Here is a 26,367-nt window from a genome sequence, read left to right on the forward strand (position 1 = left end):
TTGTATATAATTTAGAAAGCTCTCCTCCTCACAGCAAAGGGAGGTCTTTAAACTCATAAAAACTAAACTAAGGGAACTGGACTTCAGCAGTACACTTTGCAGAGCTCAGCGTACCTGCTCGGGTCTATCCCTTGGCCTTCCACCGCCGGTAGTGATCCCTACTTATTGTTACACTCTCAAAAGTCCAGTACTTCGTAGAGCCTTCATGTTGGCTAGACTGAATACGTTCCCGTCGAATATAGTCTCTGGCCGCTTTCATGGCATCCCGTTCTCTGAACGGATATGCGATTGTAATCAAGGTAGGGTGGAGACGATGGATCATATATTACTAGCTTGCCCCAACTGGAATATGGAGAGGCAGAGGTATATTATACCTATCTTGATAAAGGAAAATCTTCCTTCCCTCCCCTGGTCAATTTCTGTTCTCTTATCTGATAATGTTGATTCAGTTACCAAAGCTGTGGCCATGTTTCTGGCCCTGGTGGCAAACAAAAAAAGGGAAAAGAAGGGGAAAGTTCAAACCTTTCTGATTTGATGCTGTGTTTACCCGCTTGAGGATTTATCTTGTCTGACGATTCCACCTAGTATAATACACTCATATTGGGACAATGCACCCTTCTGTTTATGATTGAGTATTGTTTTTTAATAAGTGCTGATGTTCTGTTTTGTTTTCTTTTTCTGTATGAATGGTACTTTTATATGTGTGTATAAGTGTGCTTAAGACTTTTGGTCATGCAAGCCGAAATAAAATCATCATCAATATCCATTAATAATAATAAATATAATATAGCTAGTAATAGTGCAAATGGATCCAACAGCAGGATGGAAGAGGGTAATCTAAAAAAAAAATTAAGCACTAATGCAACAAAACTAGCCAGCTCAAAGCCTGAGTGAATCAAAATGTCTTGACCTGATATCTAAAGCTTAAAAGGCTGGATGCTAAGTGAATATCTGTGGGGCACAAATTTCACAGTCAACTGGCCCCTACAGAAGAGGCCCTCTCTGGTAACCGCCTACCTCACTCTGAAGTGGGGAGGGTACACTGAGCAAGGCCTCTATAGAAGATTTTAATATTCCACACTATGGGCTGCACTCTTGGAGGGTCAAAGATGTGGGCTCTTCTCAAGAGCAACGGGAAACAGCTCCACAAATGCACACAGTTCTTTCCTGCTCCAAAGTCAATATTGGAAAAGCTTATTCTGCATGTGGGACCTTCCACATGAACTATGGGTTGGATCCATATTAAATTTTCTGCTCACACAAGACACTTCTGTCAACAGTTTGCTCCCAAGAGTCGAGATTGGATTTATACCCCGCCCTTCACTACACAAGGGAGTCTCAGAGCAGCTTACAAATTCCTTTCCCTTCCCCTCCCCACAACAGACACCCTGTGAGGTAGGTGGGGCTGAGAAAGCACAGACAGAAACTGCTTTTTTTCAAGGACAGCTCTTATCAGAACTATGCCTTGCCCAAGGTCATCCAGCAGGTGCAAGTGGAGGAGTGGGGAATCAAACCCGGTTCTCCCAGATCAGAGTCCACGCACTTAACCACTGCACCAAACTGGCTCCTTCCAAACCCTCCCACACTGCAGCCCATTAATTTCCCCAGAACACTGATCCTGGGGGAGAAGGGACCCCTAGGAACAGATTGAGAGGCAAGTTGGGCCGTCTGCAGCAAGAACAGGGAAATGAAGGAGATTACCATACCCCTTCCGTGACCAGAATGTTTAGTTTAGATCCAACCCTACGACTAGAATGAATTGGAGCTGACAGTTCCAAATCCTGTACTTTGGCTGGCTGACCAATGAGTGCATGGGCTTCAAAAACAATCGCTATGGGGTTTCTATGTCTGCAGCTGCAAAGCCTATTTCCCAACCTGCTTTTTAAGCTCTGGGGATTCAAAACAAAAAACAAAAACAGTTGGGCGGAATGGCGGCACGGAAGCTGTGGAAATAAATGCTCAGAAAAAACTGCACTGTGCACACAGATATAACATGCACAAGTATTTGGGTCAGGGCCATCTTTCATAAACAGGGATTCATGCCTACTCAACCCCTCCCCAATGTGTCAGTGAAACAAGCTCTAAAAAGTGTGACTACTAACAATATATTTCCAAAATTCCTACATCATTAGGACACAGCTTCTTATCTCACTAGCTGTTCCATACACGTTCTGTCCAGCTGTGATTTCAAGTCAAAAGAGGGCTCAAAATGTGTCTTCCTGGCTCCATAGTGTGCATAGAGACTAGAGTTATCTACCGTTCTCCTGGCTAAAGCCCATACACAGTTGTCAATAGATGGCAAGCAATGCTCCCTCTAAGCTGTGGAGTCTTGGGAGCAAAAAATCTACTTTGTAAGCTACTGGCATTAAAGTTGTGAGCAAGCAATTTGGCTACTGCATAAATCAGTATGCTCTGGAGCCATCCTTCCTGAGCTAAGACAAAAATGTGTGAGCTGGAGGCTAAAAAAACTGTGAGCTAGCTCACACGAACTCAGCTTAGAGGGAACAATGATGGCAAGCCACAATGAAAAGAACCAGCAACTGAAGCATGTAATGCATACATTTTAATCCTATGGAGTTTTGAAGCTCACTAACCTGTACAAGGTAATCTCTGGGCAAGAGAGGAAGACGAACATGCTCCATCAGCTTTGCCATGTGTTCCAAGCGGGAATCCTTCTCATAATTTATCCAAGAAATGACAGACTCAAACACCTGAACAGAGCAAGAACACAACTTAAGTACAGCAACATGAACCCAACATAGATGGGCTTCTAATGTCCTGGCCCCACTGGTGGACCTCCTGATGGCACTGGTATTTCTGGCCACTGTGTGACACAGAGTGTTGGACTGGATGGGCCTTTGGCCTGATCCCACATTGGTGTCTCTTATGTTCTTATAGCAAACGGAAGTTTGGCAAGCCATGCGATTGGTGTGCAAAAGATTTAAAGAGCCAGGAAAAGAGAAGACATAAAGGTGACTTAAAAGGAATCAGATTATCATATTTATGTGAAGTGTATGCTTAGATGCAAATATATATTACTTCAATCAGCACTTTCACAGCTTCATATTACATACAAACTTTTAAAGCACAGACAGAGATTTCTGCCCACCCCCAACAAAAAAAACCCCTGCTTCTAATAAGTTATGTTATCGAGAACTAATTCATTATTTCATTTATTGAGCATAGTTAAATGCCACTCTTCTTCTGTAGCACAGGACTCAAAGAGGTAAACTCATAGACAATCAAACGTAAGAATATAATCACCCAAAAGAAATACTAAGCAACATCAGTCTTAAATGCTGTTCCTCGCCAAGATCACCAGCTACCCAAATGATTTCAATTTCTTCAGACAAGGAATGCTGCGCACAGAGTTCTGGACTGAAAATAAGCCACCCAAGGCTGTAAGGTTTACTCATGATGTTTACAAGAGCAGGAGTGTTCTGCTTACTGAGCAAGCATTGGGATGCAGGAGTCATCTGGGACTTAAACAGTGATCGCACATGTTCACATAAACACTCCACTGCTTTTTAAAAACCATACCATCTGACCAGTGTAAATTAGTAATGGGACATTAAATTTAAAGTGGCATCAACTGCATTCTAATCAAGCTTGTAGTATTTTCTGCAAGAGGTTAATTAATTGCTCATTTAACTGTGTTTTAAATCACACACTTTGACCTCATATCTCCAGCTTGATTAGTGGTTGGTTAAGGCGGGATCTTTTCCTGTTATACAAATCACTTAGCTGTTTGAGGTGCGCCATTGTTTAATCTGCATTGAATCTTTCTGGGATATAGTAGCTAAAACCTATTTGACAGCCACATACTATATTATTGACACTTAAGACACAGAAGTGGGCATATTGTGTTTCCAAGTAATAATAGCAACAAAAAGGAATATGATTTTGTCTTTTCATCTCTACACATAAATAAACCCTTGAAAAGAAACGGAAGCTTTAAAATGGAGAAGAGGAAGAAGTCATAAGCCACTTTGTATCCCCAGTGAGTTAAAAAATGGGGTATAAATAATAACAGTATGTATTTGTCTAACACCTTTGATTTCCTATTCTTCCTATCCATGACCCACCTTATATGTCCCATATTACTACCCTAAGCACAGTTACAACATTCTATGCCCACGATTTAACTGAACTTAGACGGGTATTTTCTGTCTAATTATAAAGGCTATTTTATTTTCAATTTATCCTTTGAAACTGAATTAAAAAAAAATCTTTGTAGCAGTTTGAGAATGGGAAAAAGTTTTAGAAGTGCACTCAGCAGCAGGATTGGCAAGACTGGCTGAAAAAACCTGTGTGCAGGGCAGGCATCATGGTTTTACAGAACACGACCATGCCATAAAATGCACACGTAAACCATTCTGGGCAGAGGTACTCTACAATGGCTTTTCTTACAGAAGCACTTTCTGGGCAGCAGGAACACATGGTATGAAGCAGCACTCTTCCAAATGAGAATAATCAGGATTGGTTACTTTGAGTAATCATACATATAGAGTTTATTGGGCTTGGCTTTAAATTCTTACAAAGTCCTGAGTGGCTCAGCACTGGATTTCTGAGCCTCTTGAGCCATGACTGTACCAGCACACAGGTCTCCTAGTGAACAGTCACCTGTTACATTTTTACTGATTCCGGAAAACATCCCTCTTCTACAGGCTGTCTTTTTATGAAAGCAGAAAGAGCTTGCAGTAGAACTTTGAACAATAAAAAAAGCATGGGTTCCTCGTGACTCCAGCCGGACACCATCTGCTTTAGAGGGTCAACCTTCCAGGGACTTGACATCACCTGACACCATCTGCTTTAGAGGGTCAACCTTTGCTTTGCCTTCCAGGGCCTGCGCAGCTGGACTTGACATCACACACAATACACACACCCCACCCCCTGCTTACCTATAATTCTCAAAACAATTGCTTCCATGTTACAGATGGGACAGTACACCATACCTTTTCCTCTGACGAAACTGTGAGCTGGTCACTAGATATCAAACTGCAAACTTGGTCCAAGCTAAGGCTGAGAAACTCTTCGCCAAGCATCACCTCAGGGAAGTGCTGCTCTGTTCAAAACAATCAGAAGTTAAGGAAAGAGAGATTATAATGAAATCCATGATTTAAAAATCAGCAAAAAAAATTAGCAACATTCAACCATGATTGTTGAGCTGTGAGATCACTGAATACAAGAAGAATCATCTGCCAGGTAGGAGGAAGTGCCTCCACTGAATTAACTAGAGGAATAGGGTTTTCCAACCATGTCATCCGCATCTTTGGATTTTACAAAACACATGGTCAAAACTAATAAGGGCTCAGGGATGTGGGGCTGCCTTCTTCTCTGTCCCCCACCAGAATCTAGTTTACAAATCCACACATGGAAAGCTCTTTTCATCTGCCAGTCGCTAGATTGTGCCTCCCATCTTCCCAACCCACAGTCTGGTGTAATGGCCAGTGATAGTCTAGGACTGTGCAGACATGGATTGAAATAAGAAGAGGAGTATGAGAGAGAAAACCAAACAGAAATATTATGGCACTGCCTCTTTCCCCTGCAATTTTGGCCGTCATTGTCGTTTTGTTTCTTTTGTAAATGCTGCCGTTATTTCTATTACTGTAGATGTTAGAAACATATCTGTATCTGCCAGCAGAGGGCACTCAAAAATGCACACAAATCTTTCCAGAACCATGAATGATACCATGGCATACAGATCATCCAGTCTTTGTACAAATAAACATACATGTGAAATCCTGAAATCCTGATGAAATATTCATAATTTATAGGGTCAGAAACTTATTTATCCACTGCTCTATATTAATCAGTCAATAATTAATTCCAGTCATGGACCACTAGAATAAAACATACATTACTTACCCACTGCTAACAAACCCACACTATTTGCTTCAAGGTTCTATCTACAGACAATTTTGCATTTGTTGTTGATGTTGTTCAGTCGCACAGTCGAGTCCGACTCTTCGCGACCCCATGGACCAGATCACGCCAGGCCTTCTGGTCTTCCGCCGTCCTCTGAAGTTTGCTCAACTTCATGTCCGTTGCATTAGGTGATTTCATATACTCTTTCTAGTTTTCCCTCTTACTCCCACTTTAGCAGGCAGATGTTTGACTCAACACAGTTAATGTACAGCCAAAGAATTTTGATAGCATTTTTTGAACAGCATTTCATTAACATCACATAGGATGCTGTACTAAAAGGGTCTCACAAAGCGAATAAAACAACAAATGCAGCTCTTGTAATTACCCAAAAGCCAAATACGAACTGAATGCAAGACTTGCCAAGTTAAAGATTAAACTGCCCTAACAAAACAAAACAAAAAATCCAATCTTTAAGCACCAGCCATTTGTCCCAAACCAGCTTTTCTTCTCCTGGGCATGCGCCAAATGAGTGATTGAAAAGGTTTTATCAGGATTTGAAGATCATTTGAGTCACACCCAGCCTTTTATGCCAGATGGTACTCTGCATTTGTTGTGTTTTAAGTCCCACTTTGAGGTCACAGAAAAGGTGGATTGAGCGTGGGTCTGAACTGACAGAGAGAAAGAAAGTTACAAGAAATTTTCTGGTTGCCTTTTGGGTCTGCTTTACTGTGTGAAAACAAATGCATGCAGCAAATGGTGAACTCTAAACAAACATGGTGAAATTTGAAAGAAATCTTTACAATGATTTGAAATGAAAATCAAATTTACCCCATCTTGAATGTCTGTTCTCCCATTTAGACTTGCTGAGGCCCTAAGCTATACAAAACCCAGAGGCCCCCTACTGTTTTAAATTACATCAGCTGGTCTCAGAAAAATTTAAAATATATACGCCTTTTTAATATTTGAAATAATTTTTATATTGTGTTTTTATTTGAGGCCCCAGCAGATTGCGAGGCCCTAAACTGTAGCTTATTTAGCTTATGCGTAAATCCGGCACTGCTTGAATGTCTGATACCTATCCTCCCATTCCTAACTTCCACCTTCATCTTTTCTACCCTGCCTTTCTTCTGGTTGTTTTTTAACAAGGTATTGGGTCAGGGAAAGGTAGATATAATCACTAGGAGAAGTAAGATAGATTTGGTAAACAGGATTTGAGAAGGCTGTTTTACAGTATTGATATTTTTGAGAAACAATAAAATTTGTAAATAAAAAAGAGAACTGGGCACAACACTGCTAATAAACTTAAAGTACTATATACAGTGTCTATGGCCTTGTTCATCAGGATACCACCAAAGGCAACATGTAAAGTCCAGGATGGGCATTAAGAATATTACAAGCGAGAACCTGCAAGGACTTGTGGGGGGCATCTTATTTGCCCCTCCTCCACTATTTCTTCTTTCTCTTCTGTAACAGCCCCTATAGCCTCTCCCCTTTCCCTGCTTCCTTCTCTCCTTCCTACCCAAAAGCCAATCAACCTTTATTTGCCACTCTGTCTTCAGCTCCTCCCCTGACAGCCTCTACCTAGGGAAACTATGGCACAGTTATGTGGTGCCATCTGCCAGGCCAGGCCCACTCACAGGGGGCACATCATTTTCCCTTGCATCCCCCTCCTCACATTCTTTCTCCTCTTCCTCCTCCTGGCAACCCCCATATCGTCTGCCCTTTCTCTCCTTCTCAGCCATTCACCAACCTACCTTTTACCTACCTCCCATCTTGAGCTATATTTATTATTTACCTTCTTCATTTACACCCCATCTCTCTCCACAGTGGGGACCAAAGTACCCTACAGCATTCTCCTCTTCTCCTTTTTATCCTCACAACAGCCCTGTGAGTTAGGTTAGGCTGAAAGTATGTTACTGTCACAACATCATCTAGTGAGTTTCTATGGCAGACTGGTGATTTGAAACTGGGTCTTCTGAACCCTACACTAAAGTTCTAATTGCTAAACCACACTGGCGTTCACAGTATGCCTGTTGAACAGTAGCAAGCAGCCAAGTCTAGGTGTGTCATACAGATCAGATGGTATCAAATCACCCAGTGGTTGTCATCAGGCCTGGCTCTCATGAGTCCTCCCTCAAAGGCCAAAATAGGCCTAGAAACCGGCATTCCCCTTTCACCTGCCTTTTACTCACGGAAAGCAAGCCTGGAATGCTGTGGTTGCCTAGCAATGATCACTGAGAGCATCCTTTTTTAAAGTTACAGGTGCTTCTTTTATTGTTCAGTTTTTTTAAAAAAAACAAGCCAATTTTGTTGTTGGGGTTTTTGTTTGTTTTTAAGACTTCAAATTCATCTGCAGACCTGGAGCATTTTTCAGGCTTGTAGAAAGAGCTGTCTTATTCATTCACAGCTCCAATCACAAGATTTCAGCATCCTCAGATTTGGCTGACTTCACTTTTAGAATATAAGACTAATGTTGTATAAACACACACACAAAGTATTCATAGTTGCATATTACTATAGTTAAAGCAAACAATTAATTTTAAAGCATCACACTCTTAAAGCTTCTGTGCTTTCAATAACCTGCAACTTCATCAAGCTATTTAGTCTTCCCTCCTCTCTCATTCTTTGCTTATGCTGAAGCACAAAACTCTCCCCCAGGCACTGATGTCTCTGTATTTTTCTGCTGTGATCACCTGCATAGGCGTTGGCCTGTTGCAGTAGTTCAGTGCAAGTATGCACATCTGCAAAGGCCCGGATTCCAAGGCAATTTGTGGGATGCAGCTGAGACTGAAGAAAATCGCAACAGTTTTGTCGGACATCCATTAATTGCAGTAGGCTAGCTGCGGGCAACAATACCTGATGGGCAGAGAAAGGAAAGCATGAGTCACCAGTTGAAGTGGTAGACTTCATTCTCCACAAAATAACCCATTGCAACTTGCTACACCATTCTTTAAACAGAGACAACAAAACAGACAATGTGTTACTGGTTCTGAAGCATCACGGGATGCAATTGTCCTTTGGATATTTCTCCTCCACTTTTCTACCAAGGAAAATAAACATGCCATCAGGAGCAGAACAAGTACTGCTTATGTACATCAAAGCAAATTCAGCTAAATCCTCAGATTTCCCTAGAAAGCAGGCAATAGCTGGTGTTTCCAAACAAGGAAGGACTACAATAGAATGTTGTTTCTCTTTGCACATTTTGATCTTTTCCTGTACTCAATAAACCAATGCTCATAATCCCACAGTGTTTTGATTTTACTACATTTAGCCATTCATCCCAATGATGCCTTTTCCCCCAATGTAACATACAGCCCTTTGTGGTATAGAGGCAATGTGGTGTAAAGGTTAGAGTGTCGAACTAGGAAGACTGGATGGACTTGGGCCAGTCACTTGCTCTCAGCCCAGCCTACCTCTGTGAGTTACTGAGAGAATAAAACGGATGTGGGAAGAATCGTGTATGACATCTTGAGCTCCTTGGAGGAAGGACAGGATAAAAATGTTGACCGAGATCTGTTGCTTCACATGTACAGTTCTCTCCAGAACTCACATCATGAAATAAATAATTGTGTATATTTGCTAAACAGCCATTGCTTATTAGCTTTACTCACTCAAATGTCATACAATAATGGCCATGTTCTATAACTGAACATGGAATCGCTGTAGCTCTCTTGCCTGTGACATGAAGTCAGAATGGTCATAGCAACCAGCCATTATAAAAGCATTGCTCTTAATGAGCTCCACTGATACATTAACGGGAAAGGAGTGACATGCTGAACACCCAATTTGCCAATAAACTTTTCTGCTAAAGACAGCCATCTGAAGAACAAAAGTAATATCTGTATGTGACATGCGAGTAGTGTAAAGCCCCTACCACCCCAGTGTACCAAGCAAATGCATCGAGAAGAACGGCCTCAGGCGCTGACATGGGCTTTCCAGTTAGAGCGCTCCGTTCACATTCTTGTTAAAGAAAAGGTAAAAAGGCCTCTGACAGAAAAAAAAGTGTATGGTCGTCTAATTGCCTTCTGTTTTAGATTTCATGGTTGATGGATATTAATTTTGCTTCTTCCACCATGACAAACTATTACTTTTATTCTGCTGGAAATGACCCAGAGAAATATGAGAAAAATACTCATAATACAGTGTCTGAGTAAGGAGCAAATGTGTTTGACCGCTGCCTTAGCTCACTGCATCCCAAGAGAACAGCAGTAAAAGTGCAGCATGCCCTAAGGTTCTTTCACTGTACTATTCTAACTAGGGTACATTCACTGTACTATTCCAGCAAGAAAAAACCAACCCAGCTGGATCACACGGGAATATTACAAATAAGTAACTTTCTCAGAGAGCATTGCAACCCCAGCAGGCAACAATAAAACACAGAAAATTAATTAAGCTATGGGTTTCCAGAGCTAGAACTGATCCCTAGAACAGATTAACTGAAACTAATAATGATTGTTCGCTTTACATCAAGTATCTATGAACAACTTTAATGTCTTACAAAATGGACTCCAAAAATTAAGTGCAATTTAGCACCATTGATTACAACAAGCAGGTAATTCACAGTGGTGGCACCTCATTCCAAATCCCCGGATGATATATTGTGAGAAATGTAATGAGAGAGGAGAGAAGCTTTAACACTTCACCTGCTATAACTTTCACAAAATCCAACATATCCACTTTAAGACTGCTAAAAGATATGAAGAGCTGCCATAGAGCACTGGTCCATTGTCTACAGTGGTTGGTGGCAATTCTCCTGGCTTTCTCCCTTGTCTGCTATCTAAAATCCTTTAAGATGCTAAGAATCAAACCTGGGGACTTAGGCGTGCAAAGCAGGCACTCAGAGTGGAAAGATCCAGAAGCTGCTAGGTCTCATATTATTTTCCCCAAAGGAGTAGACAATTCCCTTAAGTGACATAGGCTATTACAAATAAAATCTAAACCAGTCAAAATAATATTACATTTTAATAGCTATAGTATTAAACATTAATTTGAATTCTGTTGCTTTCATCCCTCCTAATTCCTATCCAACTCTTCCAGATGACTGAGCATGTTTAAATGAAATGAAACTATTTCATTTAAGTTTTACACTACACACTTCCAAATTGCAGGGGGATAGTGAAATTATATAAGAAAATAGATGTTATCGCTGGTGCTTAATTACTGAAATGTTATTTATTCTAACAGTCAGTATCCATTTTGATCAAATATGAAATTATGTATCAATTAGGTGGCTTTGAAAGCATAAATCACTATATGTATAGGTTCCAAAACTATGAAGTTTGGAGGATCTAGCTGTAACATCAGGAGAAGGGCCATAGGTCTATGGCAGAACACACACTGCATGCAAAAATTCCCAAATTCAATCCCTGACATCCCCAGATGGAAAACACTCCTCTGCCTGAGACCTTGGAGAACCATTGCCACTCAGAATGGAAAATACCTGGAACAAGGCAGCTTTGTGTGTTCAGTATCAACTCTGGCATTAGTTGACAGCATACCTGAAGATTACCAAAAATGAAAGACATATTTCAAAAGTGTTTTGCAGTACACAATGATGAAGTATCCTCTTAGAATCCAAGCAAACCCATACAGACCTTTAATTTTGATTGCCAGGTAAGCTTTTAAAGATCTCCTCACCTGAACGTTCTCTTCTGTCACTTCTATCTCAGCTGTATAGATGTAATCAATCAGCTTACTTAATGTCAGCCCATCGACATCTTTGATTTCAATCTTCTTTGCTTTACTTTCAGTCATATCTCCTAAAACAAAGCAACAAAACATACTTATCCCTTCTACCCTTACCTCTCTGTATGCACAGCATGAATGTTCCGATCAACCCTCTTTCTAGCACCACCTTCAGAATGACCTAAACAAACTCCATTTTGTCAAGTCTAAGAAACACTCCCAAGTCTGTCAGTGCCACCTTTTCTGCCTCAGGGCTTGTTACAGCTCAGTGAACTGAGCAGAAATGAGAACCACTCCCTGTTTTAACTTATCTTAATACAATAGCAAAAGAACCAAAAAACTTATATTTAAACAGTTTGCTCACTTTTGAAGTTCTCTTAATACTATATTTGATATTGTGTGTTATTATTAATGCTGTAATTTAAGATGTAGATACTTCTACTCTTTACTGTTTTGTGCTTATTTCTTATGTTTGAATGTTATTGTTGTTGTTTTATAATTGAAAAAAACAATAAAAACAAATAGAAATACAAAAAAAAGGAACCACTTACCACACAGAACATGAAATATACTACATTTTAAATATATAGATATATAGAGATATTTTCACATTTTTCCACAAAGAAAAGTAGACAGGGGCTGGGTTCTCTTCTCTACATTCTTAAAAGCAACAGAAGTGAAGAGGTGGCTAGCTTGCACTCTTTCAATAGGATCTCTCTTTGAAGAAACCTTCACTACGAAGAAGAGGAACCGATAATGGTGCTACTCTTAAGATCCAGCACACATATTTTATATAGTAGCATGCTCATTCTGAACAATGGAAAGTTCTTCAGGCTCTGTATTCTGCAACAGCAGCCTCCAAAACAGGAGGCCTAGGTAAGGGACAGCCTGGAGTATGTACGCAGGCAATGTGAAGTGCATAGAAGCCTTATGCAGATTGTGTGGGTGCTCACAGCATGGGGTGGGAGAGCGGGGACAAGAGTGTGGGCACCATCCACTGCCTCCATTCTACCTGAGTGGTTTATACAGATTGCACACACAAGGTGCCTGCACAGGCACACTTTCTCTGTAAATGATGCTGGAATATCGTTGACCGGAGGGAGAGGGTGTGTACAGTCACTTCCTCCATGTGTCTGGCCCATGCAGACCACTTGGAGATCACGTGGAGGCAAGGGACAGGGCCTGCATATTCATGCCCACTCTCCCTCTCTACGTGGGGAGTGCTTACCTGATGACAACGTCTGCATAGGTCTAGGGTATCCTTTAGCACACTATTATGCTTTTATTTAGGGGGAGATGGCTTCTATTTTTATACATGTGAAAAAAATGGAGGGAAGCATCATATGGGAAGTTGCAAGTTCATATAATACTGAGTTTTTTTATTCTGCCACTAACCCGGAACACTTCATAAGATACTGAGCTTTGCTCAATCTTGCGTTAGGGTCATCTGAAGGAGAACATTCCAAAGAAGCCGTTTTGCGGAAAGCAGATTATGGACTTGAAAGTGCTCACCCACCCACACTGCATTTTCTCACTGTAAGTGATCATGGTTATTCTGCAGCATTCCTCCAGCCTTTGTACATGGCTTTGTGCTTTCTTCATGTCTAGAGAGCAGGATCGATGCCACTATTTAATGACAGCTGTCCACCCTTCCCCTTAACTACTGCAAGTCCCATCCTTTGATTCTGAAGCCTGCAGAATATGCTGGCTGCATATTTTCCAGATGCTGGACGGCAAGAATAGAATCCTGCTTGCATGCCACAAACTGCTATAGAAAGGATTACGTAACATCGATAAGCCGCTCTATTTGTAATACACACATAACTAGATCTTGGACAGAAGTACAACAGAATGCCTCATTCTGTTATTTGAATTTTTCGTTAAGCCCGTATTTGTCTACATGGGCAATGTAACCAGTTCTCTGAACATCTGATTTTTCAGGCATTATGGATATCTCCTAAGCAGTCTGAATAATGAGATCATGCTACATTTATAAGACCCACTATTTACTTTCCACCTCATATTCATTCTAGGGCTTACCCTGACAAAGAAATTTTAACATGGGGGGGGGGGGGGGAGAAAGAAACCGTCTGTCTGTTCCACCATTGTGGCTCCATTCCAAATTGGGCTCCCTCGTGGCTGCTTTTAAATGAAACTAAAGATATCAAGAGATCCGATCTCTGATATCTCGCCTCTCAACTAGTTAAACCCCTGAAGACTTCTGAAGGTCCTTTATTTTGCAGCCAAGAGCTTCTATGTGGAACACTCTGGTGGATGCCAGCAAGGGCTGTGCATACTGTGTGTAAAAGAAGAGAAAAATAATCAAAATTCTGCACCACAAAAGAATTCTACCCCCTGTATAATTTATGAGCAGATATTTGCCCTTTGTATAATTTAATTTGTTTCTGCTAAGCCTGACAGAGACAAAGTATTGCACATGGTGTGGAAGTCCTGCATTAGTAGACATATTGCTCAAGCCCAATTCCCATCCAATGGTTGGCTTCTCAGGTTCTATCAGGCATTGGCCACACAATCTCAAGCCTAAATTCATAGTTTTTAGGTGCAGGAAGTTTCTCCATAAATAGAAAATGAATGCTGATGCTACAGATGCTGAGTTCTGTACTCAATATTCATCTCTACATGGAAATCCTCATGGAAGGAGTTGGCCTCCCCCTACCTTCCCTCAACAGTCTTCTGCTTGTCCTGAAAATGTTCTCTGAGGGTTAAGAGATTCTCTTTAACAAAGCGTGCCCCAACATGAGATACTGCAATAAGGTGTCAAAGAAGAAAGAGATCTCATCCAGTTCCCCCTTCCTTATTGGAGCCCTTTATACTGTGGTGCGTACTGTTCAGAAAGGTCCGCAAACCATCACAGAAAATTTCCGAATTAATTAATTAATTATCGTAAGGCATTGTGTGTAGAATAGCTAGGAGATCCAAAGATTATCTGGCAGCTGCAGTTCTAGCTCTTAGTGTTATGCTAGCGGCGAGCTAGACTTGTTTTTAGGGTCTGAGAGAGCTCTGAAAGAACTGTGACTGGCCCAAGGTCACCCAGCCACCTTAACGTGGAGCGAATCCTTCCACAAGCTTTTCCTCTGGATCCAGCCCAGGGATACATAGGCCCCTAGATAAAGGGACTAGACTGAAATACAACAGCTACAATTGCATTATGAAAAAAAATAATCTGCAATCTTATCTAAAACTACACAGGTTGCTAATTCATGGAGGCAGCAGCTTGAGGGTGGGCGTCTAAGATCACACGTTTATTTTTGCTGGCTATGAGAGAGAGAATATCAAGCAAGGCTGAGTTATTTGTGTATTTGAAGCATTCATACATTAGCTAAGAAGCTGTACTTTGGGCAAACTGAGTATGAAACCTTCTTGATTCTAGTCTTCATTAAGTCAGCGACTAAATCAGCACTGAACTGGCCCAGCCCAAACACTGAACTGCTGCAGGGTCAATCTTTTCTTCCACATTCCCTTTCCTCCCTTAGATGGCAGAGTTGGGGGCAATGCTCCTTGTTCCCACAGTGATGCGGCAAAAGCTGTTTCCCTTTTCAGCTACATTCATGGTGCCAAAGCTTAGAGGGAAATGGAAAGCTAAGGGGGAAATGTGCAGTCATGTGAACTATTGCTTGGCAACGACACAGGATTGATGCTTCCTGCTAATCCAGAAGCACAGAAGATGCTTGCATGACTGCACTTAACTATCCCCTTCCCTTTCCAACATAATCCTTCCTAACACAGCGAGCATGAATGTGGCTGTTACTACCACATCTTCATATAGAGTACCAGTGGGGGAAACGGAGAATTACACGCCAATCTCTTCTGCTCTCACCTCACATTTGGTGCCTCAAGGATCCTTACTTACCACTATTTGGGGGCAACAGTGGTTCCAACCAGGCTACAAGGTAGACTCGTTTAAAAGATGGAAATCCTCTAATCTGATTAGATATGTAGACATAATTAAGCAGGGTAAACTTTTAGAGAAAGCATCACTTGAAAATCTGGAAAAAATTCACTTCCATGGTATGAATATTTACAAATATCACATCTCTTTTTCTCATCAAAACATACTTTAAATCTAGGTAATCCATTAAACTTTTTCGAGAGGCTTTTAGCCTCAAACTTTCCAAAAAAAAAAAAAGGCTTAATCTCAGTGATATACAAATTTATTTTGAATATGCCCCAACGTAGCCTAACACCCTCGCAGAAAGCTTGGCATAAAGATCTTGGTAAGACACTTTCAGAAGATCAATGGAGACGTATATAGAAATCTCACATTCTCTCAACTAGATCAGTTCCTATTCAAACACAAGCAGTTAAACTCTAAAAGAGGAGTGCGCAAAAGAGGGTTTGAAGCTCAACATCAAAAAAACTAAGATCATGGCATCCGGCCCCATCACTCTTTGGCAAATAGAAGGGGAAGTCGTGGAAGTGGTGACAGACTTCACGTTCCTGGGATCCCAGATCACCGCAGACTGTGACAGCAGCCATGAAATTAAAAGATGCCTGCTCCTTGGGAGGAAAGCGATGGCGCACCTAAACAGCATGATAAAAAGTAGAGATATCACCCTGCCAACAAATGTCCACATGGTCAAAGCAATGGTATTCCCAGTAGTCATGTATGGCTGCGAGAGTTGAACTATAAGGAAGGCCGAGCGCCGAAGAATAGATTCTTTTGAACTATGGTGCTGGAGAAGCCTCTTGAGAGTCCCTTGGACTGCAAGACGATCAAATCAGTCAATCCTAAAAGAAAACAACCCTGACTGTTCCCTGGAAGGCCAGATAATGAAACTGAAGCTCAAGTATTTTGGCCACCAAATGAGAAGGGAGCACTCACTGGAGAAGACCCTGATGCAGGGAAAGATTGAAGGTCAAAGAAGATGGGGATGGCAAAGGATGAGATGGTTAGACAGTGTCATAGATGCAACTAACATGAAGTTGAGCCAACTTCAGAGGACGGCGGAAGACAGGAAGGCCTGGCGGGATCTGGGCCATGGGATCGCGAAGAGTCAGACTCGACTGTGCGACTGAACAACAACAACGCTGTGTAGTTGCATTATACTGTGTTGTATTGTATTGGTTATTTCTCAGCTATGTATGTTACTCATTACGTGTTATCAATAAAAGTTTAATTAATTTTTTTTAAAACCCACCCATTGAGAACCTGACAGTGGCATCTGGGTAGAGGATTCTACCTACAGGCTACCAGTAGCCACACAGGTGTTGCCTGCATGTTATTTTCATAGAGGCCAAACAGGTAGAAGCAAAGTGTGGATTAGGGGCAAATGACACAATACATTGTTTAGTGAGTCAGGTCACTTTCCTCTGCAGGAAACTTACTTCCCCCCAAGCACTACAGAGCCCAGTTCGGATCGAGACCATGGCACCAGGGAAAGGAGGTGTTCCAGCTCCACCCCCATGCCATTTTCCCAAGTCAAAAAGACTTTTTGCCCTGGTCTGACTTCTTTAAAATGTATTGTGTAGTTTAGCCCTCTAACATGCTTTAAACTAGTTTCTTCTTCTGTCTAAGGGCCACTTCAAACAGGACAGGTTTCCTACAGGTAATTCACTGTTTTGCTGACAACTCTTGAATCCCATATGAGGTTTGTCACACATGATAAATTCACACCTGTACTTTGCCATGTGTGCATATCTTCCTATTTGTCTAATAAACTTACTGGGACAAACTTTAGTGGACAACAGTCTACTACATCAAACACATGAATTGTGTTTCCAGGTGGCGTACTACAGAGGCAAAAAGTCGTAAACAATGGGAGCAAGAGGTTATGCCACGCACAAGGTACAGATCGTGGCATCTCTATACAAAGTCCAAATACATTTGGGCTGCCTCTCATACTTATTTATTTAGAATATTTATATGCTGCTGCTTCAGAGCCCTGCTCAAGGCAGCTTACAATTAAAGACTACAACATTAAAAACACAAGCAACATTAAAACTATCCATTAAACAAAGGCAGACCATTAAAAACTGATAAGATAGCCCTGACCTGGATAGCCCGGGCAAGCCCGATCTTCTCAGATCTCGAAGACTAAGCAGGACTGACCCTGGCAAGTACATGGATGGGAGACCTCCAGAGAATACCAGGGCCGGGAGGCCAGAGGCAGGCTATCAAGACACTTCTCTGAACGTCCTCCATGCCCCAGTAGGAGTTGCCAGGACTTCCAGGAACAGGCACGCGCACACACACGCAAAAATACAAAAAAAACCCCTATAAGATAACCCCTCCTAATTAAAAGCCTAGGTAAAAAGATGATTTTAGCCTGACGTCTGAAATAAAAGTAAAGAAGGCACTAGGCAAGCATCAAGGAGGAGAGAGAGTATTCCAAAAAGGCAGGGTGCTATTATTGCAAAGGCCCTGTCTCTACCAAAGGGCACAATACCAAATGGCATACTTCTGACAATATATACCAATATATATATCTACCAACTGAGTGCATACTTAATACATCTGATGAAAAGGGCTCATGGCACTAGGCCATGAAAGCGTAAGCCGCAAGAATTTTCTATTTTATCTGCAATACAATCTGAGATACCGGGTAAGTTGGTGGAAACTGTTATTAAGGAAAGAATTACCGTAGTAGGCACACTGATGAACAAAAACTATTGAGGCAGACTCAGCATGGGTTCTGTAAGGGAAGATCTTCTCTCACTAACCTGTTAGTGTTTTTTGAGGGAGTGAACAAACATGTGGACAAGGGGGACCCAATAGATGCTGTTTGCCTTGACTTCCAGAAAGCTTTTGATAAAGTTCCTCATCAAAGGCTCCTAAGTAAGCTCAATAGTCATGGGATAAAAGTCCTCTTGTGGATCAAAAACTGGCTAATTAATAAGAAACAGAGAGTGAGTATAAATGGGAAATTTTCTCAGTGGAGGGTAGTAAGCAGTGGGGTACTGCAGGGATCAGTACTTGGTCCGATGCTTTTTAACTTGTTTATTAATGATTTGGAGTTGGGAGTCAGCAGTGAAGTGGCTAAATTTGCAGGTGACACGAAGTTGTTCAGGGTGGTGGCAACCAGGGAGGATTGTGAGGCACTCCAAAGGGATCTGTCGAGGATAGGAGAGTGGGCGTCAATGTGGCAAATGGGGTTCAGTGTGGCCAAGTGCAAAGTGATGCACATTGGAGCCAAAATCCTAAATATAAATACACATTGATGGGGTCCGAACTGGCAGAGACTGACCAAGAGAGAGATCTTGGAGTCATAGTAAATAACTCAATGAAAATGTCTAGACAGTGTGCAACTGCAATAAAAAAGGCCAACGCTATGATGGAGAATATTAGGAAGGGAACTGAAAACAAATCAGCCAGTATCACTTTCCCTATGAGGAAAGGTTAAAGCGCTTGGGGCTCTTTAGCTTGGAGAAACGATGGCTGAGTGCTGACATGATCAAGGTTAACAAGATTCTGCATGGGATAGAGCAGGTAGAGAAAGAAATACTTTTCTCCCTTTCTTACAATACAAGAACTCGTGGGCACTCAATGAAATTGCTGAGCAGTCAGGTTAGAACAGATAAAAGGAAGTACTTCTTCACCCAAAGAGTGATTAATAAATGGAATTCACTGCCACAGGAGGTGGTGGTAGCTACAAGCATGGACAGCTTCAAGAGGGAATTAGATAAGCATATGGAGCAGAGGTCCATCGGTAGCTATTAGCCACAAGGTATAGATAGGAACTGGGGCAAGTGACGCACTGTATTCTTGGTGCCTGGGCAACAGTGGGAGGGCTTCTAGTGTCCTGACCCCACTGGTGGACCTCCTGATGGCACCTGGTATTTTTTGGCCACTGTGTGATGGAATGTTGGACTGGATGGGCCATTGGCCTGATCCAACACTGGCTTCTCTTATGTTCTTATGTTATGAGATACCCTCACTAAAATCTGGAGCAACTGTACTGTTTACTGGTTATAGAAAAACCAGAACTTACCAGAAAAGCAAACTTTCAATGGTAAAAGATATCAGCCAGTATCTAACCACGTAGTTCAGAAAACTTAAGTTTTCTTAACAGGGGGTGGCAATTTTTGACAATTCCCCATACCGCTGAAGCTATGTCTTTTTACATAAAGGTTGATTTTATACTGTCTGCCCAACACTTGCTCCACAGATCTGGGTTATGCTTCATGTTGTTCTTTATGTTCTCTTTCAGTAGAATTCATAAGGTCCACTTACAGCAAACACAACAAGGCTGAATTGTATCATTCAACTTGGCATCTTTTAACGTGAGATGCTCATGTGAAAAAACCCGTCACAGAGATTGAGCAAATTTGACTGTAAATGTTCAAAACAAAAGATCTGCAAGACATAACTTAAATTTGCCTGATCTGTTGCATGAACCACTCCACAATAACTGATAATTAGAAATGCTAATGAACGTTAGCTTGTGCAGCCATAAATCTTATGTTTGTTCCTTTCCAGAGGAACACTTCCATACAACCATAAGCCTCTAACTCCAACTGTAATGGATAATGATTCAAAGAAAATGGAGCTGTATCTCAAAAGTTGCATCTCCCACTAGTAGCAGCACCAAGCAAAACACTGGTACTAAATACATATCTTAAAGCAATAGTGGTACGAGGTTACCTGTAAACATTGCACAGAAATAAGGACTGCAGGCTGCTAGGACAATACGATGGGCTTCAATCTCAACATCTTCAGCAACAATCACCACATCGCAGAGAAGCCGCTTGCTGTGGAGACACCAACAATCACAGTTTTGGAAAGTGTTCTTACACCGGGATTCCTATAAAGCACACTTCTGACAACATAGTGCTATCCATGAAAACAAAGTCACTTGTGCAATTATCTCGTTTGAAAGTGATGTCGTCATCTGTAATTCCTTCAAATGAGGTGAGTAGAAATTTAAAATGTAAACCTCTTACAGAGAACTGGATGAGGGAGAGACAAAGTCAAATCTTTCATTATTGAGAACTTGGGATGCGTCTTCTGTTGTATAAATAATTATATGAAACAGCATGGTTACTCAAATTTATTATAACAGGAGTATGGAGTAAAACCAACAGGAAAGGAATATAAAACTCTTATTGGTAGTTTCAAAAGACAGTCGAATCCTCCTCCAATTGTCGGCATTAATGATTGTGATGGACAAATGTATTTTAATACTGTCTCTAGGACTCTCTCAACTGTGTGACTTAGAACAATTTCATTAAAAAGCCCATTTCTTATATGTTATGACAATATTGGTTACCTGGGGAGAAACAATCAGGATATCTGAAGAGCAAATGACTTTAGCAATCCAAAAATAAAGATTCCATGATACGCAGTATAAAATTACTGTTTCTAGATCTAAATACATATGCAAAACAGAGAGGGGAGAGAAAAGGGCTAGGGACATTTTGTTATTCTTTGACTAATTCTGGGTTGAGGCCAAAGGTCATTTTCCACCAGTGGAAGAATGGGGAGCATTTTTTTAATTGATTTCTCCCTCCTACCACAGATTGCTGCCCCACAGATACTCCACGCTGTTCCTGAGGACCCTCTGCCCCGCAACATTTTCAGGAGTTCACTCTGCTGCAGCAGGAAGGGGGAGGCAGGGAAGTTACGTTCCACTGACAGAAGGAGGGTTTCCCATCCAGGCACTCACCAGTCCCCAGACCTGCTTCACTTCTGAAGGGCCACTGGGTTATCTCACCGTGTTCACAGGGTCAAACTGAAGCTAGTACACAAATTGACTTACACCAAGAAATAAAGAATCCTATAACATGCATAAAACTGCAAAACTTTGCTTTGCAGAAGCAGTTAAGTTCATGGTGGCTATTAAATAAAGCACTCTTTAAAAGACAGGCTCCGAAACCCATTCCACTTGGCTTTAACAGACCGCACGCCTGCTAACGGAAATTTCAGGATACGCTCTTGTGAATTTTATTGCAATGAGTAAATTTAAGAACCAAGTGTATAACAGGCCATTTTGGTGGAGAGACAGACAGACAGACAGACAGAGGTGTATCTGCAGCTTCTGCACAAGGTTTCTCCTCTGCAATTAAATGCAGGTGTCTTGATACCAGTAATACTCCATTATTTATTTTCAATTTTTAAAATTTGAATGGGATTAGGGGAAGAGTTCTTTTTCATTTGGTATGCTATAGAGAGCTCTTCTTTCAGCAGACCCTTTTCACAAAATACCCCAAACCTACTCTTACTAGTTTTAAGCCTTCAAGACTGTCCTCAAACCTGCAACTAGGCCACATGCCCTAACAGTGGGAGTAAGGAGGAGGAAATTAGTCAGTTGCTTTGGCCCAGGGAAATGTGGTGCTGTGGAGTGCTTCATGGCGCTAGGAAGTCCCTTGCTGCCTTGGCCGCCTCTTGAAAGGCAGGAGACGGTGAAGGGACTAGGTGGGTAGTAGCAGCAGTATCACCACGTTTTGTTTGGGTCCCTCTCTGTGCACTCTCTGAGCTGGCTTCAGCTGGGAGGGTGGGATAGAAGTCTAATAAATCAAATCAAATCATTATCTATATGGAGTTGTTGCACAAAGGGGACTTGCTGCTGCCGCTTAATTTAAGACATCCTGAACTGTCCCAGCAGCAGATACAGTGACCACTGAGTCAGAGGAGGCTAGCAGCCAAACAAGCTATCTCCTTTCCCTCCCCATTTGCCTTTCCTTCCCTTCCATTCATACCTGCCAGGACCACAATTTGCCCAGAACGTTTTTATTTATTTTATTTATTTTATTCAATTTGTATCCCACCCTTCCTGCCAAAGCAGGCTCATGGTGGCTTACATTAAAAGTTAAAATACAATAAAACACAAATTCAGTGCATAGCCAGCACCTCTGTACTCACACCAGGCCATCAGAACTACCCCAGCAGCCAAGCCTGTACCATACACGCACTGACTATAGAACGCCAGAGGGCCAGAAAGGGCAGTGTTGGTCAAGCTGTGAAGGAGCTGAAGTCTCCTGCTTTTCCTCATCACTGAGGAGGTTCATCACTTGAGCAAGCCACCTACTTACTCCAGCCTAACCAAGGGCTACCTGTGCTGCTTCTACCCTTTGTTAGGGGGAAGATGCAGAGAATCATGGCCACGATGGCAGCCTATCAGCCATACCAGGAACCCCAGACTAACTTAGCAGGCAGTAGCACCCACTGTTATTTATACAACCTTATCCCACCTTCTGTCCCTAACCAACATATGTCCTCACTGGTCTCCCCTTGTCATAATACCTAATGTTTCCATGGAACATTGCCTTGGCTAAAAGCAAACCAGTTCAAGGCTCTAACGCAAATGCCACAATTTAATTCTACAACAATTCAACAGCATTGTAGCAGATAGCTGAAAGCATAAATCCTCTACAAGCCCACAAGTAAAGAGACAACAGAGGCTTAAGGGCAGCTGTAGTCTGGTATGTTCAGAAAAGCATCACACACAATGCAAGCCATTAGCTTCCACTGAGAGCTGCTCTGTCACTCTCTCCCCCGTTATCCCCTACCACACACAAAAGGAATAATCTAATATTGTACCAACCCAATGCATCTTATACATAACTGAACCAACCAAGTGTTCAGGCACACAAACAACTCTACAATCACTTCCTCATGAATTGTGCCAGCAGAAGTGGAAGTTCTTTCTACTTCAGCAGAATGAGGAATGAGCAGGATGCTTCATTTTTCCCCACAGAACTCTGGTGCCCTTTAGATATTACAGCAGCACCACTGGAACCGCTGTTCTATGTGATGACCCCACAGCACTGCTGTAATATTTAAAGTCCTATCACCATGTGGGTGGAGCAAACTGCACAAGCCTTTACCAGGCTAGGATCTTCCAGGCAGGACTGGGCACAGCCATTCAGTGGTAACTAACGATAATGCATAACGGGTTCCATCCACATGGCAGCAACATACAAGCAATGCAATGAGGTGAACCCATGGTGGCTTCCACACCATGACTATACTATCTAAAGAGATTTTCTGATAGACTAACCAAGGAGGAACACGACAACTACCTCTGCAGAATGCTATACTCTGGTCAGGGCCAAACTTCAGTGTGCACAAGTCAAATGTATAACGCCACACCGTGATGTACAGGGGTCCCCAAACTTCGTAGCCTCCATGCATCTCTAATCAGTGCAATCACAAAATGAGCTCTACAGGAGGCAGAGCAAACCACAAAATGTCAAGAAGCGAGGTTATGCATAACTCTGATAGTAAGTCTTCTTCAACACTGCAGGAAGAAGCTCTGTTCAACTGGATGCCTTTTCAAATTAACGGATTGTTAAAAACATTTTCTTGCATGCACAGAGACTTAAATATACATATTGAGCTACATAAGAAACCCTCACCTGGCAATATCTGTCTTCATTTTGCAGGCAGATAACAACTTGTGCAAAAGGGAAAGGAAAACGCTGCTTCTCTTGGCTATATCCCCTTCTCTCATGAGCCCAGCCATTTTTAACCTGCACTATTACTTGCAACAATAATAGCTGAAGTAGAAGGGCTGGAGAGATCTTGCACAGGTGTATAGTGAGAGAGAGAGATTCTGACCAGATTTTGATAGGAACAGAAATGCTTTTGGAAAAGTGAACAAAATGTGATGTGGTGATGTTATTGTCCACCTCCACCTGAATTATATTAAAGAAAGCATTCAGATTGATGACTTCTACTGAAATTCCACTTAGGTGCATTTAGCACTTCAGCTATGAAGCCCTATCATGCTTAGTCCGCATCAAGTCCCACAGTGTTTTTAGAATATCACTCAGCTATTTGCACAGGTAAAGTACTTTACATAGAGCCACTGTCTGTATTATACCAAAGACATCAATCACCTGGCCCTGCACACTTTCTAAAAACATTTGGCAGGTGCCAGGAAAGGTACTAGTAGGCACCATGGTGCCCACAGGACTGGGGACCCTTGCTATAGTAGGTAAACAGCCCTCTGGAGCACTGGTGCAGTTTCACCTCTTTTCCTGAGCCACAGAGCAGGCAGCACCACAATGTGAAGAAGACGAGCGGGAGTATAGGTCTGACTATGCCATAGCCAGGGCAACAGGCACTACTGTTCAGCACAAATTGCCACTACCTGTTCAATATTCCCTTCTGAAGTCAAGACAGACAAAAAACTAGTTTTCATTGTGCACAGATTAAACTAATCCCATTCTATCAAGGTTAACATTCACACGGTCACAGTGTAAACTAGCTCCCACTTCATACACATTGATCACAATCATTGTGGCTGGAAACTTTTTTTTTAATTTTCCAAAGAACATTTAATAGCTGGAGAGGCAACCCCACTGCCAATCAAAGTATGTCTAGTTTTTGTTTGGTTTTTTTTTTCTTGTTTTTAAACAAACATAGGAACTCTTATAAAGGAAAAAAAACTACTTTCTACCTGAGTGTAACCATACTGCTGGCGTAAACACACAAGTTTTTAAACCATGGCAGGTGTTAACTAACTGATGTTGTGGAAGCATTCACAAACTCTCTGAAGTTGAGGTAGGTACATACCCATAAATGCAAAATTTAGGTGGATATAGTCAATCCCTCATTTGACAATATCATTTTGATAAGTTTTTTATGACTAGGCCTCTACAGAGAGACTCCTCTTACTTTAAGAAAATGAAGAAGAGTTGGATACCTGCCCTTCACTCGTAGTCTCAAAGCAGCTTACAATCATCTTCCCTTCCTGTCCCCACAACAGACACCCTGTGAGGTAGGTGGGGCTAAGAGCTCTGAGAGAACTGCTCCCGAGAGAACAGCTTTGAGAGAACTGTGACTGACCCAGGGTCACCCAGCCGGCTTCATGTGGAGGTGTGGGGAAGGGCTTCTAATGTCAACAGTGGGAGGGCTTCTAATGTCCTGCCCCCACTGGTGGACCTCCTGATGGCACTGGTATTTCTGGCCACTGTGTGATACAGAGTGTTAGACTGGATGGGCCTTTGGCCTGATCCAATATTGGCGTCTCTTATGTTCTTAAACCCACTTCTCCAGATTAGAGTACACCACCCTTAATCACTACACCAAACTGGCAAAGTGATTTTTTACTTTATCCAGAAGCAGAGGAAATTTTCCCTATCCAGATACATAATGTACTCTTGTTTCATGCTTCCGAGGTTTCTGTATACGAAGATTTTATGTGGAGCTTAGCATGTACACATTTTGTGCAATCCAGACAGACTTGTGTGCGTGTATATAAACACATACACTTGTTTATATGAAATCACCTCTCATTGCTCAGCATCTTAATACATTTCCAGACCATACCATACCCTGTCAATCTGCACACCTATGGAAAGGGCAAGTATCTTTTCAATGAGCAGTTCCAGTGCTTTGGAATCAGCAGCCAGAAGATGAGCTGAAAGTACCTTCACTGCTACAATTTTGCAGGGCTTGCTAAACTGTCCTTTTTTACAGGGTTTTTGTGGAATTCTTTTAGAATCATCCTTCTGCTCCATCGTCAATTATTCTGTTGGTATCTCTATTTCTTTACAATGTTTCTACCTTGATTCAACTGTCATGTTTATCATCTGCGATTGACCACAAACCTCCATAAACCAGGCAGGGTATAAATTCAAAAATAAATAAATATGGAGCGAGCAACACTTCATGATGCCTAAACACAAAACACTCTTCACTTACTACAAAAATGATATAGGAAACTAACCATCCCACATTTGGCAGAAGGCATGATGGTGTGTCCTGCAAGCTAACATGAACATTTTAATTGGTACATAAATGGGCTGGCAGTCAAACAGCATTGAGTGCACCCTGGCAATTTTCCCCCTCTCTCTGCAATTAGGTGTAGGTGTAATATTCCATTATTGCTTTTGAATAGGTTTCCCGTG

At 41.8% G+C, this 26,367-nt stretch overlaps 1 protein-coding gene across 1 annotated transcript in view; it reads right to left on the minus strand.

The window, feature by feature from the left end:
* Window positions 1-26,367, minus strand: part of KLHL3 (kelch like family member 3) — a gene marked incomplete at its 3' end in the record, with an annotated part of 73,175 nt that overhangs the window by 23,061 nt on the left and 23,747 nt on the right. Inside the window, exons 3-7 of the mRNA XM_015413771.1 lie at window positions 20,156-20,262; window positions 11,506-11,627; window positions 8,562-8,724; window positions 4,956-5,065; window positions 2,595-2,711 (exon numbers count right to left, since the gene is read on the minus strand). Coding sequence (XP_015269257.1) covers window positions 2,595-2,711; window positions 4,956-5,065; window positions 8,562-8,724; window positions 11,506-11,627; window positions 20,156-20,262 — 619 coding nt within the window. The remainder of the gene's footprint in view (window positions 1-2,594; window positions 2,712-4,955; window positions 5,066-8,561; window positions 8,725-11,505; window positions 11,628-20,155; window positions 20,263-26,367) is intronic.

The sequence above is a fragment of the Gekko japonicus genome, unplaced genomic scaffold (assembly GCF_001447785.1).
Source record: "Gekko japonicus isolate JY-2015 unplaced genomic scaffold, Gekko_japonicus_V1.1 scaffold863, whole genome shotgun sequence".
Taxonomy (NCBI): domain Eukaryota; kingdom Metazoa; phylum Chordata; class Lepidosauria; order Squamata; family Gekkonidae; genus Gekko; species Gekko japonicus.